Source organism: Lissotriton helveticus, chromosome 11, assembly GCF_964261635.1.
Source record: "Lissotriton helveticus chromosome 11, aLisHel1.1, whole genome shotgun sequence".
In the NCBI taxonomy this organism is placed as follows: domain Eukaryota; kingdom Metazoa; phylum Chordata; class Amphibia; order Caudata; family Salamandridae; genus Lissotriton; species Lissotriton helveticus.
In genome coordinates, this window is record NC_136072.1 from 126,450,672 (window position 1) to 126,471,468 (window position 20,797).

At 45.4% G+C, this 20,797-nt stretch overlaps 1 protein-coding gene, 4 non-coding genes and 1 pseudogene across 5 annotated transcripts in view; all 6 read right to left on the reverse strand.

Moving 5' to 3' along the window:
* Positions 1 to 365: 365 nt before the first annotated feature.
* Positions 366 to 20,797, reverse strand: part of LOC144790746 (uncharacterized) — a 59,180-nt gene continuing 38,748 nt past the window's right edge. The window contains exons 9-11 of the mRNA XM_078665454.1: positions 16,475 to 16,497; positions 8,675 to 8,708; positions 366 to 532 (exon numbers count right to left, since the gene is read on the reverse strand). Coding sequence (XP_078521580.1) covers positions 366 to 532; positions 8,675 to 8,708; positions 16,475 to 16,497 — 224 coding nt within the window. The remainder of the gene's footprint in view (positions 533 to 8,674; positions 8,709 to 16,474; positions 16,498 to 20,797) is intronic.
* LOC144793253 (small nucleolar RNA SNORA63) lies at positions 8,427 to 8,553 on the reverse strand. The gene has a single exon (XR_013602852.1). It is a non-coding gene; the product is annotated as a small nucleolar RNA SNORA63 (small nucleolar RNA).
* On the reverse strand, positions 8,996 to 9,144 carry LOC144793289 (small nucleolar RNA SNORA81). Its single transcript, XR_013602880.1, has one exon. It is a non-coding gene; the product is annotated as a small nucleolar RNA SNORA81 (small nucleolar RNA).
* Positions 10,084 to 10,209, reverse strand: LOC144793262 (small nucleolar RNA SNORA63). The gene has a single exon (XR_013602860.1). It is a non-coding gene; the product is annotated as a small nucleolar RNA SNORA63 (small nucleolar RNA).
* LOC144793204 (small nucleolar RNA SNORA73 family) lies at positions 13,931 to 14,136 on the reverse strand (annotated as a pseudogene).
* LOC144793199 (small nucleolar RNA SNORA73 family) lies at positions 14,593 to 14,812 on the reverse strand. Its single transcript, XR_013602843.1, has one exon. It is a non-coding gene; the product is annotated as a small nucleolar RNA SNORA73 family (small nucleolar RNA).

Genomic DNA, 20,797 nt, shown 5'->3' on the forward strand with positions numbered 1-20,797 from the left:
CACTGGAGCCGGCCAGCATCACACCGCTTCTAAAAAACCCCCTGACTGCCCGTGTGTGCTCGCTGCTCCGCTCCATTCCAGCACAGGAGTCTCCCAGCCCTACACGCTGCTAAGCTAAAGTGGTTCCCTGTGGTTGTGGGAGCACTGCTTTCCCGCCTCATTCCAGGCTGGAAACAGACAGTGTTTCACATTTTGGCCGTACCCTTTGTTCTACTTTTAGACACTGCTCCTTCATGGCAAATTGGGAGTAAGTTGACTGGCTTTTTGGTTACCTCACTTTTCCTTTATAGTGTGATTAGCATATCTTTCCTAGCACCTAATATCCCCCTGGTAACCTTGTATGAATGTGGTTGCGAGTGCCTTTACTACGTCCCTGAAGAGTCCCTGCTTCTAGCAGTCTCCTCCAAATCCTCTTCAGAACATTCTGCAACCAGTGAATATTCTTGACGTTCTGGGTCCTTCTCGCTGGTGAGTGAACTATAGTTATTGTAACTGACATGCATTAATGCTGGACTTATTTGTACTTCGTTTTCTGTAAACACAAAATTGTATTTTTATCTTTTAGCACTCTGCCTGTCCAGTTGCATCTCATCAACGTTACCTGTGGTCACATCTGGGGAAGAGTGGTGGTCACTCTATGGTTTATTCCCCTCACTTTTTGAACTACACTTCCGTGTGAGTGAGTTTCTATACCTCCTCCTGGAGTTGTTGTTTAACAAGTGTTGGGACCAGCATCTTCGCTCCCATGGATCAAGTTGGGTGTTTGCGCTGCTCGTGACATCCTGCTCAAGCAGCGGCTCCCTCACATTTATAACCAATCACCCTGCCTTCATGATTGAAAGGCCTGCCTCAGGGTTGACTAATAGGTATTAAGTGTAGTGACCTCATATATAGGAAAAATTATGTCTGTTGTAAGTGGTGCTAGCACCAGCTTACACCGGCTAGAGGGCAGGTCTGTAGTCATAATTTCAGTGGTCTCCCATGGTTGGCAGAATACATGCTTCACCCCATGAGGGACCCCTGGGTACATTAGTACCATATATTAGGGACTTACAAGGGTACACCAGTAGCCAATCTGGGGTGTACCCAAGTCCTCACCATTGTCCAATTTATGCAGGAAATAGAGACTGGGGTCCTGATTAACAGGATCCCAGTCACACTAGTCAGAAAACAGATTGACAGCAGCAAAAAGTGGTGGAAAGCAGATCCTACTTTCCTACAGTAACCAAATTAAAAAATAAATCCAAAGGGACAATTGACGCCCAAAGCACCCTCTGACCATGGTCAGTGTATGATATTGACTCCATATGTAAATGTGCAGTGTCAGAGCTTTTCATCCCAGAAAAAGGTAGCTGACAAAGGGTTATGGATTATCCCACATAACTTTAAAATCTACGAGAACAAAGGACAGACAAAAAGATACAAAAATGTGATCTATCGCCGTGCTGTGACCTCTCCCCTTAAACTTGGGTATCCTCTCGACTGGCCCCTCTTTTCTTCGGTCCATTAGGTTGACCAGATTATACTCAGCAGTGGGGCTGTTCAACAGTACCGCCTTGCCGTGTGTGCTTGAGGTGCACCTGATAAATAAATCTGTCCTCATGCTCTGGTGGATCTTTATCTTGAAATGAAAAACAAGGATGCAAGTTAAAATCCCCCATTAGCATAACTCCAGTAAATAAAGATTGAGTGGAAAAAAAGTAATATACAAAAGCTTTTAAACTGGAGACGGCATCTGTTTCATTACTAGATAAGGCTGCGCTATAAAAATGAATTACCAGCAATCAAATGTTAAGAGTACCAAGAACAACCTTTTAGTTGCACTTAAGATCAACTTTACGATAAAGGCCCAAGTTTACTGATGACACAAGGCCTCCACTAGCACCCCCACTAGGTGACAGAATGGCTGGAACAGTAGATGAGGCAAAGCCGTCCAGGTATAAGCATCACTTGACATCCCACGTCTCCTGTAGACATACAATGTCAAATGTAGCCAGCATAGTGGAGTAGTGTGGCTCACTGGTTGTGGAGGCAGGCCCGAGAGCAGAAGTCAGCCCGGGACCAGGGTTCAATTCCCGACGCGGCAGGGTCATGGACCTTGGTCAGCGGACCGATAATTCTCGCTTCGTGCTTACTCTAATCAGGGGTTCCACTCGTCAACTCTGGGCATTAGCTTGCCTAATCTCCACAACGGCCCCACCAATTCCGGGGATGACTGGCTCCACCTTGGGGACTCCCAGCAAGGGACCATCCCACAGGGAAAGCCAGGACGGGTTCACCAGAGTTATACAGCACCAGGAGACCTATGGACGGGTAGCAGTGCGCTTTACAAGCTCAAAAACATTTACATTTGAGCCATCCAATGTTATTTTGCCAGGGTATGGGGCAGGATATGTTCCAACTAAGAACCGCGGGTCTATTGGGCATTGTGACCTTATCCAGGGCCTCTTCAACATGATCTAGACTGTCAATCAGGATCTTCCAACTGACTCAGGTTGAAAATGGATGGTTAGTGGTATGCAGTGTTTCTATGGCGTAGATAAGCAATCAGTCCATCTTGTGGCCTAAACTGGCCAAGATACGGGCCTCCCCTGCCCAATGGCCTTCCAAAGTGGGGCGGATATTAAAAAAAAAAAAAAAGCCCAAAGGAAGCACTGAGATTCGATCCTTAGTGACCATTGTGCCGGAGAGTGTGGAGGATATGTCCTGCCCGCATGGTGTTACTGAAATTAACTATTATACAGTCACCAGTAAACAACTTCTGAGAGGGACCAATCCAGCCTTCGCTGTAAACCATAATAATCTCGTCTATCAGTAACTGGGAGAAGGGCTTGCGCACATTAACCCTGGACACCAGCCAATTGACAACTTTGTTCTTGAGTTGACCATAATTTTCTTGGGCCTCCTTCCTTAAGGGGGTGGGTGGGGTGGGGTGTCCACCAAAATTAGACAGCTGGGGGCAGTTGGATGATGTTGGTGAGGGATAATCTGCAGAGTGGACAGGTGTGGCCTTTTGTGGTAAGCTGCTGCTGTGGGATTGTTAAAGTCACGGAGGCTGATTGGCAGAACAGGAAAGAGCCATCAGGCGAGCAGAGCCGCTGCTGTGTTTAGTTAATGACTTTCACCGTTGGGGGGCCGTGGAGAGCTCATATACAGAGACTGGAACCACATCCCAGAGATCTCATGTAAAGAGGCTGGAACCACATTAGCTGCCTGGGGCAGAAAAAGCTCAGGGCAACCCAAGGAACCCCTGGTAAGGCCTTCGGCAAGGTCAGCCTCTGTTACAGTAGTAAGGGTGGTAGCCCTAAGGGCTGGGATTCAGCAGCCATTCTTAATGGGTATGTTTATTATATTCACAGCCCCTTGTAGCTTTCCAACTAATAATTCCAGGTCAGTGAGCAGAGTTCCAAGGGATTTTAGGGTGTGAGTTCCAAGTTATAGGAAAAGCTCTACAAAGTTGATCTCAGCCTTGTCAATGAATGGCCATCATTCTTTTGGTTGGCCGTTCGGGATGACTGTTCCCAAGACTGATTTGCATATGTCTGGGTCCAAACTGGGGTGGTGTGGTGAGCAAAAGAATGATGGATTTAACCCAGATCCTTGTGACTGGGGGTGAATGTTTGTATTGTCCAGCGTTCCGTCTATCAATTGTTTCTTTTGCATACTTTGTAAAAGTGGCATTGTCAAACAATTTAAAAAACATCCTTACTAAAAGATGTGTTAAATTCGGAGTTCAGAGAGCCTAGACTTTATTCCTCTATCTTGTCCCAAAGGGAAGTTATACTTCACGTTTACCCAACAACCCAGGGTCTGTACCTAGAGACTGGACAGGAGACTGGGGTGAGCTCTCCCACACCCTGTCCTCCTCCCTGGGGCACAATTCTCCCACCAGTTCAGGGGTGCTACTGTGGAACTGGTACACCAGCCTAGGGTCTGTACCCTCAGGCTGGACAGGGGTCAGGCTTCTCTCTCCCTGCCTGCCCTCCTGAGGCTCTGCACACTCAGAGGAGTACCCCCAGAAGACAAACCTGTAGGGGCACCACTAGCAGTCGCCCCTTCCTCGAGTTCAGAGGGGGGGGGAGGGAGGGGGAATGACACCTGGAACCCGGCCCGCCAACCCAGGGTCTGCACTCTAGACTGGACTTGTGCCTGGCAAGGTAGTACTTCTGGGGAGCACACCCAACTCCCAAAGTAAAACTTCTCATGAGTGGTGTCTGCCTGGCACAGGTCTCCAGCCCCCTGTCCATCTGTCAGTGCATGAACATCACCCAGGCCAGAAGTGCCCTCACCAGGGTCAGTCCTGGGGTGCTCAGACCTCAGAGCTGGCAACCCCTGACTCACTGGTCCTTCCACTGGGGTCTGCCCAGCCTCCCTCCCATCATTTTCCGGGCTCCTGCACCTTCCCAACTGGAGTGATGCTGCCAGACACCTGACTGGAAGAGGGACCAAAAGAGGACTGCGTTGCTGCATCAAAGAACTGGCAAAGAGGCTACACCAGCATGGACTGCACCTGCTGGCTAGCAAAGGAGATGGTACTGTGCCTGCTTGTGGAGAAGTTAACTCCATAGCCCAGCTGAGGCAAGTCAAGGGTCAGTTGGCTGACCTGTTCACAGGGACACAACAGCTGAAGAAACCTCCAAGGCTAGTCCCCATGAAGCACCAGAGACCAAAACCCAATGTTTGAAGTTGCACCAGAGGCTGCTGGAGCCAGGAGAGTGATCAACCCAGCTTAGTCACCTAGAACGTGAATTATTGTCTGAAGAAGCATTCCACTGTGGCCATAATACTTGGTCACCCAGTAGCCCAGAAGCAACAGGACTTTAGACATAGCAAAAGTGTCTTCAGGAATCCCAATGAAAGCTGGTGATCCAAAAAGGTCTGTGCAGCCACTGCTGAAACGGTAAACTGCCTTCAGTGTGTTCAAGGATGCATCTAAGAAATGCAAATTGTTCTTTGATATCCAAAACTGCTACAATACAAGTTCTCCTCTAAAACTATTGTAAGGAACTGGAAGTCAATTCATTGAAGATTGTGCAGCACAAGATGAATCTTCAGTGGAAACGGGGCAACCCAAAACGCAAGGAAGGGTTTGCACCTTCAGACTGCAAGAGAATATCATGGAGCTTCTGAGAGGGTGGAAAACAAGAGCATAAACAAAGGAATGAGATGGATGGGGAATTAAGGGTGCAGGGATGGATGGAATGATGGCAAGATGGTTGGATGAAGTAAAGATAATGAACTGAGATGGGGTGGATGGATTGATGAAGAGAAGGATGGTTTTGGGACTGGATTGAAGATAAAACTCAGACAGCAGGCATAGAGATAATTTGAGCAAAATGTTAAGATTTCTGTAGGGAACCAACCCAATGAGTTCAGGGTTTGCTCGCCTCATTCATGCAGTGTCGTTAGAGATATGGTACAAAATTGGGGTAATTGTTTTCTGGTTTTTCCCTTGTCCTAAGGGCACTTTCCTGAGCAGTAGCTTAGAATATTGTTGCATGAATTGCCAAATACCCTTATAGAACAGAAGCCCTTGGAATTCCATACAAATGCCCTTGAAAAGGACATGGGGCAGTCTGTATGAGGTGAAAGGAATATATGGATTAATTAAACCCCTTTCTTAGCAGAAATGCAACTGCCTCTAGTACTACTTTGAATCATATGCCTAATGGCAAAAGGGGCAGCACATGCTCACCTTTACACATGGTTATCCGTTTGGTGTTTATACCAGCACTAGTATTCTACACTTTAACTTATTGCTGCCATATAATTTCCCATGTTGTACACCTGGAGTCAAGCGGTTAGTAAACCTAATGTTGGCACAATAAAGTAATGAATTTAGCTCCTCTTCGTGTTACTTGCTTCACATTATCAAAGACTAAGAATACCCTGGCACCTACTCTGTAGATAACTACAGGCTTGTTTTGTCAAGTGGTCTCACTATTCAATATCACTAATATAAAATACTTAAAAGTTCTTCCATTAGAATCTCTGTGATTCAGTGTGAATTCTTTAAAACCGCACCAGCCTTGCATTATTTTTGCTTGCTCATAGGTCATTTTGCATTAAAAGCAGGTTATACTGTAAAGGCCATCTATAGAGTGGTTTTCATCACCAGGATGTGGAAACGAGCCATTGGGATGGTAAAACTCTGTGGAAGACTGTGGAATGGGCATACGGCTCCATGCAAGTGAGCAGGAAACTTGTTAGGATTAGCAAAGGATGTTCCAGCTCAGGTGCATGAACTGGTGGACAGATTGCAGCTCAACTGGAAAAGCCAATTGAAGCACCAGGGAAACATTAACACCCCCAGTATACATTGCAGACTAAGGATTTGAGGTAAATGGGTCTAATTTCACTAAGTACAAGTCTGCTTTGTTCTGACTAGACCAGTCCATTTCTGGAATGCAAAGTGGACAGGTTATTTAAGTGGCTAAGCACTGGGGAAACCAAGCTTCAGCCTGTGTGAATGAGCGGGATAAAGAGCAGGGACCAGAGTAAAAAAATAAAACGCCTTGAAAGGCCCAGATAGCTTCAGACTTCCACAATATCTACTCATTAGGAGAAACCATGCAAACACTACAAAATATTAAGCTTCACACAAATCTTCTTGGAAATTGTTTATTGAACATGGTTAGAAATTGGATCTCTGGTTGGCTAAGGCTTGTGCCAAAGCCAGGCAGAGACCATCACTCTAGTCAGGGCGAGGGAGTTACACACCAAAGAGAACCCCTGCTCACCCCCTTGGTATCTTGGCACGAGCAGTCATCCTTATCACGGAGGCCATGTGTAAAGCATTTGTGCACGCACACAGCAACATCCCAGGCACACTACAAAAGGAACTCCACACAAGGTTATATCAAAACTAGCCTTTGTATTCTCAAAACACATTAGAATAGTAAACAAAATATACATGGTACCACCTGGCACTGGGTCATAGCTACAAGGGATTATATACACCTGACAGAGCCCACTGGAGCACTGTCAGAACCATCACAAAGCGAACTTAGTAAAAGTAAAACAGATCATAAACGTACATCCAGTAACCACTGGTAATCACTGTACTTAGCATCAGCCTGTAACCTAAACTACATTATGCACAGTATCACATTTAAGCACAAATTACATTCTGGGCCAAACCTCACCAGCATAAACACATTATGCAATCCTCCCACACGTCTAAACATATTAGACCTTAACCTCCTAAGCATAACTCACATTAGGGGCATAAATCACATAGTGAAACCTAATCTCACTAGCATAAACCAGAATATCCAAAACAACCTCATAATCATAAAAACCACAGTTAGAAGTATAACACAGGGTGTGTAACTCATACTGCATACAATACATTTCCTAGCACCCTATAATCACATCAGGGCCTGGCGCCCTGCAAACCTAATAGTCCCCCTGACCATCTCAGAAAGGAGTTCAAATGCCTTATGTCCAAAAGTCAGGGTGCGCTGCCTATGCAGCGAAAGTGAAGGGTGTGCACTTTGCGCAGGCCTAAACGTAGCAACATATCCCCCATGCATTCCTATGGGAAGGCAGGCCAATCTCACGACACGCACTCAGAGCGCACGCACTTTACACTGGGACACAGTGCTAAAGTGCGCAGAGGCCAAGAATCACTACCACCATGTGAGAGCTTAAGGCAAAAAGCTCAGGGGTGAACCTGCCAAAAGGGCCATGTCCAACAAACATTTAAACTGAGCAAGTCACAATGCAAAACACGTACAGATGGGTACAGTTTGAAATGGTCTGCTATTAGGTATGTCCTCAGCATATGTGGCATGTTCTGAACGACCAGGAGATGTTGGAGGAACAAAGCTAAAGTTGAATACTTCCGATGTACATGTTGGAACTACACACCGATGAATGCCACCTTTGATCGAGAGAAATCAAAAGCCAAACAAGTTAGACAGTCAAATCAACCAGCTAGTCTATGTAGCAGTTGGTTCTGCCATGTCTGTACGGTCAGTCGAGACTTCAACACCAGTGCAATCCTTCTACGGTGGTAGCTTTTCAACATAGCTACAGCAATGCAGAAGCATGTATCGATGGACATCGCCAGTAACGGGGAAGCAGATCTTATGCATCTGAAGTGTGGTTCCAGTTGATGGGCCGGAGCCAAATATTCTGCAGAAAAAGTAAAAACAGACAGTTCAAGATGCATTGCAGACTCAAGACCGGCTGCTGAAAGTATGGCAAGCAAGCTTCAGTGAAGGGGTTGTGGCCCATGCTTCACTTAATGCACTGATTTACTCAGGGAAACCCCATATTATTGGGGCACTTGGTTAATAGTGCATGATTTAAAATGAAAGCTAATGTCTCACTACTGGTTTTTGTTCGGTATAAAGTAAAATAAGCTTGTGTACAGTCCATTTCAAAGTTGTGGGCTCAGTATGGAAAAAAAAGTAGTCGCCATGTATGAGACCAAGCGTCCCTGTCTGCCATGGAGACAGAACAGACAGGGATAGTATGAATCAATTTAATGTTTGCAGGGGGAACGACAATGTAGCACTTGGAGCTACATTGTAACTTATCCTGCACCCCAAATGGGAGAAATGACAATGTAAAATGAGGGCAATGTACTGGGGCAGACCCAGGGACAAGAGAAAGGAACTGGGGTATTAGCCAAATAACAAGTGAAGCAAGCTATGGCGATTCTTACCAAATAAGTCTGATCGTCCAAAACGCTGCCCGTCCTAGAAGAAAACAAGACCATTAATATCAAAACAGCCACATGTTCATGGTACACAAGTTTTGCACCACCTGGGGCGGAAGATCTTTCTCACATCTGGTTCCCAAAATTTGTAACCGCTCGACCCAGATCTACATTTAATTAAAGACAAAGTCATTTAAAATAAAAAATTAAAAAATATTTTTAAAAAAAACTTGAAACGTGGCCGTTCCTTTAGCTCTCACGCACAATAGCTGCCCTCACCTGTTTTACCGCTGGGATGCCTGCGTGTAGCCATGCGCTCTATAAATCCCCTAAAGCTAAACCTTTTAGACTTGGACAGTGGACATTAAGAGGTCCACCCACGTCACCTCAGCTGGTGCTTGTACCCTGCTAGCATCATTAATAAACCAGGAGTAAACATGGTTGGTAATTTTAGCACGGTGCTTGAACAAGAAGTCAATCTTTAAAAACTCAATCCTGTGCCTTCATGTCTCTACCAAACAGGAGCTGGTAAAAGCTGAATATGCTTGTGGGACTGTACAGCTCAGTGCAATACCAGGTACAAGGGCTACCAGGCTGTACAAGAGACTAGGCCCTTGAGAAAGAACACAAGAGCAGGGGCTCCTGGGCTTCAAATACACAATAGTTTTAACTTAAGTGAGGTGCTTTAATCTTCACCCACCCCTCACACAAAGCAATGCATTACAGTAGATGTGAAACCCTTCCCCCCAGCATGTCCCATTTTACAAACAGAGCCTTAAAAACAGTAAAGGAAACCAAGGAACAGTGCAACCTTATCAGGCCTACATTTTATGTAAGCTGCAACAACTTACTACCTAGTAGTCAAGACCCAGCTTTCTAATGAGGCGATGTGGAGTCACACTGATCTTTTGAAAAGTAGATTAAAATCACTGTGACTGCAGAATAAACATGTAGTAACATCCGACAAGGTGGCCAAGACTTCCCCCCATCTCCTAAAAGCAAAGTAATTGGTCTGTCCCAATTACAAGAGAGAATTTAAGTTGTGTTAACAGGAGAGCTACACAGGCCAAGAAGTGCACCCACTGTCCCAAGCAACTGCCACAGACTTCTGAACAAAATTTACCAATCAAGAAAAGGTGAAAAAATAAATATTCCAAGTATGCAGAGGCAGAACATTCTGCAAGCATGAACTACCTCTGCATGCTTGCAGAATGCAACCAATACACCAATGCTCTTTCATAAGAAAAACAAAAACACATATGCACGTACCTAGTGTGCTTCGAAGCAAGTTCAGTTATTTTCTTATTCAGCGACTGCCCTGTCAGACGCAGATCCAAACCCCCAGGTTCAACAGTCCAATGAACAGAAACTACATGTGTGCCAATATGCAGCCCACTATATTGAAGAAAGCAAGCGTGTTTGAGACCAAGCGTCCCTGCCTGCCGTTGCATCAGAACAGGCAGGGGTAGTGGGAATCAATTGCTTTGTGCATGGGGAACGACAACACAGCACTTCAAGCTGGGCTGTAACTTATCCTGCATGGGCCATGCAATGCTCGGTAGAGATAACCAGAGAGGAGATACTTGGCAAGGTATATATTGAATACATTTACCCTTTGGCATACAAGGAACACGATTAAGAACCAGCATACCAGAGCAATGGATACATATTCAATAGGCTTGCAAGGTGTGAACTAAGCATTCGCAAGTTGCTCAGCACCTCTTTCACTGTATTGCTATCTTCAACTGCCATCAGTAGACTATCCAGATAAAACAAGGGGCAGATTTATGTTGGGAATGCGCCACGTTTGCGTCACGCAACTGCGGCGTAAACGTGGTGCATCCCTACGACCCATTTACAACGTGACGCATCTAGGCAGATGCGTCACGTTGTAAAGCCCTGCGCCACTTGTGGGCGTTCCGGCGCAGGGTGGGCGTTCCGGGGCAGGTGCGCCTCGCAAAAGTGGCTGAGTGAAATCTATAAGATTTCACTCAGTCACTTTCAGGCCAATGCTGCGTCAAAACCCTGCGCCTGCTTGAAGCAGGCGTAGGTCTTGACGCAGCATTGTAAGGATGGGGCACCCCCGAGCCTTGCTGGAGCTGCGTTGCGCTTGCGACGCAACTCCAGCAACGCGCCACCTTTACGGCACAGATGCGTCACTCATCTGTGCCGTTTTTGCCCCATGGTGCGCTGCATTGTAAATGTGGCGCACCATGGGTGGCGGAGCAGCGGCGCAATATAACTGGCACATCCCTGGGGATGCGCCAGTTATCATAAATCTGCCCCCAAGTACTTACCGGGTTGGCATACATGACCACTGCACACCTAGTCATTGCAAGACACGTCTCTCAAAGTGCACCCTTCAGAGGAAAAGACAGACGACAGACATTTATTAGCACAAACCAGCAGAGCCTACAAGATATACAAACATGTCAAAGATACAAGGCGTAATTGGGCACAAGGTGGAAGACCAAGTAAAAAACCTACAAGGACATGTTTTGGCAAAGTCAATATGTCTCACTTCTGCAAGAGTTGGAGATACTGGCGTAAGTGGGGATGTCTTTCACCCAGTTATGTGGAATGGAATTGTGGGTTGGAATGGTTAGTAGTGGAATTGCGTGGCATGGATTTATGAGGCATGGTGTGCAGTGGAATTATTTGGATAGTAATTATGCGGTAGAGTGCCACAATTATGTGGATTGAGATTGTGTTTAAGGGCAATTTGAAACTGTATTTTGTGCTGTGAAGTTTAATTAAGTGGTGTGCTGTTGAATTGTGGCATGTGTTACTCTGTGTTGTGGATTGGACGTATGCGGTGTTTTGTGAATATGTTGAACTATGCGATTTGTTGTCGAATTGTGGTGTGGAACTATGTGACTTTGAGTGAAACGCTGATCAGCCCAAACCAAATTGCTTGTGGCTCAGTCTTGTAGATGTGTGAAAGTTTGTATAAAGATTTAACCATGAATTTCACAACTTTGAATTAAAATCTTGAGGAAAGGTCAAACTAGTGCAAGTTTGGAAGTATGTCTCCAGGCGCCAGAAGGCACTTCTGAGTGTAGTGAACCTCTGGTGCACCTCTTGGTAAGACCTAGAAGAGGTGCATGCAGCCACATGTGAAGTGCAAACATGCAAAGTCTAACATACAAACAAGCCATGTTGGAGCTTTGTAGGATTGTGTACTTGATTGTAAGTAGGAGAAGAGCAGGAATAGCAGTCGTAGTTCCAACTGTGCTAAATAACATTTGTTGTCCGACTGGTACAACATGTTTTGAGTGCCTGAACGAAGCCTCTCATGCGGAGTTACTGATCATGGAAACCAAAAGAGGGTTTTGCTCTGAATCAGCACGGCCAAGCCATATATACGTAAATAACAACAAAGTGCCACTGCTAATGCACAACTCTTGTATTTAGCAAGGTGAATCGACACAAAACGGAAACACCGTCAACCACTTTCACCGTTGGATTTAATCTCATCTTTTTTCAAACAATTACATCAATAAATACCCAACAATAGTCTACTTCAAAAAATTAGAAAGACAATCAAAAACCCTAACCCCACAAGTTCTCCCAGACAACCATTTCACTTCTACAGTTTACTGGTCTACCCTTTTCATACCACATTCATTTCCACACTTCACTTACTCATGCAATCTACCAACCTCTCATCCCAGTACATACAAACGCAGCTAGCAACCATTTAAATTAACACTTACACAAAAAGAAATACATACAACATTATTCAATACACAACATGGCCAGACACCAAAATATTTCACCAAATAGCACAATTTTTCAAAAAAGCTAATAATCGTTGCTGGCCATGACAAAGCGGTCGACGCGTTTCGACCCCCCTCAGAACCAGGGTTCTCATCAGGACCAAAAGCTCAACTTGAAGCTCGACAAACGGCAGAAATCCACGGAGTACACACACTTAAAAAAAAAAAAAGGTCAACACTCCTTTGTGGTGACTTGGGAAAACAGGCGTCTCAGGTCAGAAGATTCAAACCAGACTTCTGTGGGCACTATATTGAGGTGCTTAATAGCCACGTGTTCTTTAGGTTGGAGGCAGCTCGTTTCACATATTTCTTTCGGAATGAGCAGGCATACACGGAAACTCGGCATGCGTTCCGCCCAATTGTTTCAGATCACAGGCACGTATTCATGCAAAAGATGAACGTAATGCCGGTTTTATTTCGGTCCACCAAGTGCCCAGCATGTGGATACAAGCCTTTGATTAAGCAACGTAAATACATCACAGGAGACTGAATTGGGTTCTTGTGACCTGGTATTAATTTGAGGGAGCGGAGATAGTTTGGCGGCAGCCATTTTACAGAGTAGACCAAATTGCGAAATACATAAACAGAATGTAGCTGGAGGACTGACGCTTGAGCCTATTACCAAGTTTGTAGGCTGCATGTAATCAAATATTCATGGACAACTTTGGCAGACTATGCTTATTTACCAATAGTTCTACTGCAAAGGTCAGAACAGATCTAATTTCATTAGGTCCAGTACCCGAGAGGCCCATATGATGTCTGTTCACATGAACAGACTGATTACATCATGCAGAGACCTTGGTTCTGTGCAGCAAAAAGGTTACTGCCAAGCAAATTCTTAAACTTAAACTATATTGAACATGCAGCATAGGAAGCAGTAAAATGCATTTTCACTTCTTGGGGAAACTGAGGAATGCCGCAGTCAAACTTTTTACTCTAGCATGAATACCAAATTAGCTTGCGTAACTGCCAATTCTAGCTTTACACTCTTAACAGCACCATTAAAATCCAGTGAGTTTCACACCATCACTGCAGCTCTTCACCCATAATTCAAAATTTAAGAAAGTTGTGGCCAGTCAAAGCTGCGTTCCACCTACAGAAAAGCCAAATTGGATAAGTTAAGACTCGAAAGTATTGGTATACACAGCTACATTCTCAATCACAAGTTATTTCCACACGATCCTGAGCAGTCTAGTTGGGCTCACAGCAAGAGCTGAAGACAAACATTCACTCTAAACTGGTGTACCTGGTTTACCACATGGCAACAATGTCAAAGAGTTGAGAACCATTACAAGAATCAGTATGGTGGGCAAGACATTCTTTGTATATAAAGCAATACACAATAGGCATGGTTCAAGCAGCAATGTTGACGAAGAAGAGGTTTCCAAGCACCAATACTCTGAGCAATAGGTTATTCAAGAGTCCCTTCTGCAATGAAGTATATAAACAGGCTTATGTAGCCTCATCACGTATGCAACTGTGAAAGTGTATCCTGCATGGTTGGTCTCCTCAGTCATGGTCAAAGGACTCTAAGTCGTAGGAATATACAGGATGCCGCTGAGCAACCCAAGGGCCCCGAACAAAGCTGGCTCACCAACGGCGTGGAACGGGACTGTACGTCATGGACCCAAAAGCCCACGCTCCCATATGCCACTAGACAGAGCAACCTCCCCCAGGTATCCCGGTTGGGTCACAAATGGCATGAAGCATTACACCCCACAAAAACCAAAAAGAACTGTCATTGGTAAAAATGAAAAACATACTTTGAGACTCAACCTAACAAATTTGTATCCAAGCTCACTTGACTGACAGAACCCAAAGACTTGTTAATTCACTATGCAGCAGCACTTCTGACATGAACTACATACAACAACAATTTTAGACTATGCAGCACCGCACTTTAAGTAGATATCTAAATTAAACACCATGCAATCTTAACACTCATAAGCACGACAGATAGTAAGTTGAGTAGATGTAAAGTAATTACACTAGGACTTTGGGATTTGCCACTTACCCAGAAGCATGAAGATCGTTAAGCTAAAGAAGAAGACAACTATTAGTACAGGCAAGGCTCACAAACAAATATTTGCCCCCACGACCCCAGCAGCAAAGGAATATATTACACCACATCAACCAAATACTGCATTGTGTACCCTGCATGGTTTGTCTCCTCAGTCATGGTCCGAGGACTCTGAGAAGTCGTAGGAATATACAGGATGTAGCTCAACAACCCAAAGACTGCGAGCAAAGCTTGTTCTCCAACAGCGTGGAACGGGACTGTACGTCATGGGCCAAGGGCCTACACTCCCATATGCCACTAGGACAGAGCTGAGGGAGAGCAACCTCCCCCAGGTATCCCCGTTGGGTCACCATTAAAATTCAACGTTACAATCCAAATGAACTAATCAAAGCCAGCAAGCCACAGCCAACCCAAACTTGTTCCAGCTTCAGTGCATGTGTTGTTTTCCATAGGAAACGTTCGAATTCTGTACAAGTTAAGGATTTCCCCACAATTGTACCACTATCTTTTTTTAAGTTACTAAAGCACCTTTTTACTGCAGTTGTGCTATAGCTGTCTAATACATTCTAACTCTTCTCCGGTTTAGCTCAAGTGAAGAGATTAATGACTCGGCACGATGTGCCTGATCTTAAGTACACATTCTGACCTAGCGAATGTATTAATCCAGACAGGAGAGCCGTTAGGATTCAGACGCAGTACTATGGCAAGCCTTTGTTTGATCATCACTAGGCTATCTGGCCCGTGCAATAAATATTTAGTACATGCTAGGGTCCTTTAATGAAACCGGTTTAAGCTGGTGGGAAACAGACAATCCAGGTCCCTGGTGGAAATGAAACACCAACTACCAAAATCTATGCCATACTAAAAAAATTAAAATTTTTGTAGAATCCACTGCAGAAAAAAATTTAAGTCCTACGATAAAAGAACACAACTAATGTAAACTCCTTTCCTCAAAAGTTGATAGCTAAAGCCAGCGGAAGTCATCCTTAGCTCAAAGAACCACTTATATGTGCAGGGATAAACGCAGCAAAACATGCTCAACGCACAACACAGAAATGTGCTGTGGAAGTGCCACTTACCAGATTAAGTATAAAGGATTTGGGTAACCCAATCAACCCTTGTAGGCTTGGGCAATGAATAGTACAGGGTAAAGATGGTCTACAAGGGACTTTATTTATGATATGATTCACGTTATTTATTGTTTAATCTCGTGGAGTTATGTCATCAATGATCTAACTCACTATGTGTCCATAGGACTACTGCATTAAAGTCAAGGAGGAAGAAGCACACGGAAAATCCTATTTCTTATACAAATATTTTATATTCTATATTTCATAACTTCATTGAAGGGGATACAATAAGTGAAAATATCTTAAGCAAAAAGGTCATGAAAGGTTGTATAAACAAAATAGACAAATCAATTCATAACAACATCAACTCCTGCAAAAAATGAGAAGAGAGCAACTTAAAACCATATAGGTTACTCTTCAAGAAATTATTTTCTTGAGATGATGATCAAGTCGACATTTCGGTCTTTCTGGCAGTTGTCTATAAGACCATCTTCAGGACAGTAATATTTTGCAAATATTCAGAAGAAACCCTTTTCAAAGTTAGGGTATGGACAGAGCTGCTAAGTCGTCCCAGATTTGAGAGATCAAAATGGACCACAGACTCAGTCTGTCAGTTATTTATTAGGATTTTCAAATTATCCAAATCACGAAATCCAACGTCAGTAAAGGGAAATCGCAGTTGATGATTCTGTATGAATTTGCGGCGTCTGACAGCTCAGTAATCTTTCCAGCAGTCCGCAAAGGTTTTATAGAATATAAAATATTTTCATAAGAAATAGGATTTTCCGTGTGCTTCTTCCTCCTTGACTTTAATGCAGTAGTCCTATGGACACAGTGAGTTAGATCATTGATGACATAACTCCGCGAGATTAAACAATAAATAACGTGAATCATAATAAATAAAGTCCCTTGTAGACAATCTTTACCCTGTACTTACCAGATTAGGCTCAGACATAACACCTATGAAAAAGAAAATTTGATTTAAAAAGACAAAATGAGGCAACACTACAGAAAGCTATGTGGAGAGTTAAATATATTAATTCTCCTATGCTCAGACACCCCACTAGGACGGAGCCACGAGAGCAACATCACAGGGCATCTCGGTTGGTTCACAGGGCACACAGAATGAAAGAAATCAAACTATAACATTCCATCTTAATCACTACGTTTACCTACAGCAATCAAGGACACAAACTCGACATGTGGACTGTTAAGGTGATATTTATATGATGTCAGAATGTTTTTGGCATCGAAGATTTGTATATGCTGAGCTGTTAGTTTTGCTTACACCTGCGTATATATTTTTATGGGGATATAGTATTGTCACCATGATTTGATGGCGATTCCGGTCATAGTCACATAACAAGATTTGAGGTAGTGCTGAAGTAACATGGGGTGAGAGCAATGGAGCGGGAGGTGCAGTCGTAGTGACAAGCCAGAAAAAAATATATATAGTGAGTCAGACAAACCATAAATAAACACGCAAGACCACATGTAACGGCCAGGCTCTGTGGGAGAGAACCAAACACCAACAAGCATTTACAATGCAACGGTTTCGCCTTTGCAAAAGTTAGAGCTATTGGCATTGTAAATGACAAAAATTGTATTTATGTGTTGGTTTTGAAAACAGATAAATAAATGGCATTGTAATTTACATCAGCTTAATCTCTTGCAAATGTAAGACCTATTGTACCCTACTGGACGAGCTCAGCAGACAGTAATTACTACCACACCCACACACCCAGAGCCAGCCACACACACACACACCCAGAGCCACACACACACACACACACCCAGAGCCACAGACCCACACACACACACAGACCCACACACACACACACCCAGAGCCACACACACACACACACACACACCCAGAGCCACACACACACACACACCCAGAGCCACACACACACACACACCCAGAGCCACACACACACACACACACACCCAGAGCCACACACACACACCCACCCAGAGCCACACACACACACACACCCAGAGCCACACACACACACACACCCAGAGCCACACACACACCCAGAGCCCCACACACACACACCCAGAGCCACACACACACACCCAGAGCCACACACACACACCCAGAGCCACACACACACACCCAGCGCCACACACACACACCCAGAGCCACACACACACCCAGAGCCACACACACACCCAGAGCCACACACACACACCCAGAGCCACACACACACCCACACACCCAGAGCCCCACACACACCCAGAGCCCCACACACACACACACACCCAGAGCCACACACACACCCCCAGAGCCCCACACACACACACCCACAGCCCCACACACACACCCACAGCCCCACACACACCCACAGCCCCACACACACCCACACACACACCCAGAGCGCCACACACACACCCAGAGCGCCACACACACACCCAGAGCGCCACACACACACCCAGAGCGCCACACACACACCCAGAGCGCCACACACACACCCAGAGCGCCACACACACACCCAGAGCGCCACACACACACACCCAGAGCGCCACACACACACCCAGAGCGCCACACACACACCCAGAGCGCCACACACACACCCAGAGCCACACACACACACAGAGCCACACACACCCAGAGCCACACACACACACCCAGAGCCACACACCCAGAGCCACACACACCCACACACCTAGGAGAGCAAGCACAGCCAGGGGGCAGGGAAGCAAGCACAGCCAGGGGGCAGGGAAGCAAGCACAGCCAGGGGGCAGGGAAGCAAGCACAGCCAGGGGGCAGGGAAGCAAGCACAGCCAGGGGGCAGGGAAGCAAGCACAGCCAGGGGGCAGGGAAGCAAGCACAGCCAGGGGGCAAGGAAGCAAGCACAGCCAGGGGGCAAGGAAGCAAGCACAGCCAGGGAGCAGGGAAGCAAGCACAGCCAGGGGGCAGGGAAGCAAGCACAGCCAGGGGGCAGGGAAGCAAGCACAGCCAGGGGGCAGGGAAGCAAGCACAGCCAGGGGGCAGGGAAGCAAGCACAGCGCCCCATTGTGTCTCTTCCACAGAACAATTTGTGGAGAAGTCGTCATGCGCCAAGGCCCTGGGGGAGCTCTCCCTAATCTTGACATTGCAAATAAAAGAAACGTCAATCTCGCTGCAAAAACAAGTGAGTGTGTGTGAGAGTGAGTGAGTGAGTTTCCACCCGTGACCTCGATGTTGTTCACGCTTAAGATATGTTTTGTAAGTGCTGACCCATTATCTCCTCACAAAGGTGCTGGTCACTCCTACACCTGCAAAAGTGGCACAGCGAACAGAGTTACATCCTAACGAAACAAGCCTTGATGCTGGTCATTTACGTTCACTTGTGTATTAACATATTCTTCTTCAAAACGTTATCTCCTATGTTAACGTCGCCAGTTAGCAGGGGCGTAGCTTCGGGGAGTTGGGAGAGTTACACCCCTAATAAATACATTTTCTTGAAAATGGTTGGGAACAGAGGTTTTCAGTCTAGTATGCCTAGGTGAATGTCGGCTTTTACAAGGAATTGTTACAAAAACACAAAAGCACACTCTCCCTCTGCTTTGAAAATCTGAAACCCACCCCCATCACCCTAATCTTACTTACCAAGCTACGCCCCTGCCAGTTATTCTAAAACACTCCTGCGTGTACTTTGCCTCGAGTCCCTTCACCCCTGCCTGCTGCAGCCATGGAGACACTTTGGGTGAAAGTCTAGCGAGAGACGGGCCACGGAGTCGAACGGGCACACGGACAGCGGGAGGGGGGGTTAACTGGCACACGGACAGCGGGGGGGGGCGGGAATGGGATAAAAAAAATAAAAAGAAGTAGTACAAAATGCTGCTTACCTGCTACCAATCAAGGAAAGTAAAATCGTGCAGCCCACCCCTGCAAAGCACATGTTGGAAATGACCAAAACATGCCGAGCAAAAAAAAAAAAAAAAAGCCCACCGCCGCATGACGCACGCAAAGAGGTGGAGAGCGAAAAAAATCACCGGAACGCCCACGAATCTGCTCCCCCAATGACTGACGCATCTCTCTTCCAATGGCTAGCCTCCATTTATGGAGCTAGCCAATGGAAGAGACAGGCGGGACAAAGCCCCTTACTGCAAAACATAAGATTTCGCCTGCGCGAACACTGCTGCGCAGTGGACGCCAGGCGAAACATAAAAAGGGACCACAGAAAAGCAAGATGGTACAAGGAGCACTACAAGAAACCAATGAAAAACGATGGCTGTGCACAAAGCCCACAGGAGATACAGCAGGTCTCAAATGCAGCTCACTACCTAGGCTCGACCGAAAAAGAAAACCAAAGGATTCCACCATGTGTCACTCTGAACGCAAGTCATCACAGCAGTGATTTAAGCAAGCACTATAGTTGTAATCAGTTAAAATGATCTCTGAATAGCTTGTTTGCCACAAAGTAGTGATGAACTACAACTGTTTAGTCATCGTGGAGCATGGCCTTTAATATACCCCCATCAAGAAGTGTGCAAAGTTTAAGGAACGTTACAAAAATGTAGACTTTTAGGGGAGGCACGGGGGTGGTCTGATATTTACCTGCAAACGTGCTGTGAAGAAATTCTCCCTCTAGAACGACCTGCGCGTTCTTCGGACATCACAATGCTGTAAAAAAAAAAAACAAAAAAAAAAAAATAAAATTTCGTGGGAGAAAGCGCCCAATGTTTGAGAACAAGCGTTCTGCTAAAGGGGAAGAAGCAACAGCAGAAGGAAGTGCAGAGGGAAAAGTGTGGTTCAAGTGAGGCTGCAGGGCTGTGATACCTTATGAATTATTAACGCCCAATACAGTATTACTGATTGCACATATCTTCACAATCAGACACCTGCCTTCTAAACTACCACAGAATTACTAAAAACACAAAGCTCGCTAAAAAGGATATTCCGAGGCACTAAAGAGCCAATTATAAATTGTGTTACTATACACACACGGCATTAAGAACATGCCAATTCTGAGACGGGCCTTAAAGTCTAGTCGCGTTGAAGGAGCTACCTAGCGAAACGCTAAACACTGCCCCTTTATTTACTCCAGGTGTAAAAATTACGGATGGGATTAAATTTAATAATCAAAGCTTTTATGGCTGTGGCAGATCTGGGATCAAGTTAATTTGCACTGGCATCAGCAAGCAACTACTCTACTGCTCAGAAAATACAGAATAGGAAAGCCACTGCAGTTGTTCACAATAAAATAGTCACTCAGTATGCATGGCTCAGGTGAAATGCCCTAGAAATACCTACTTCACCACCACTCATAAT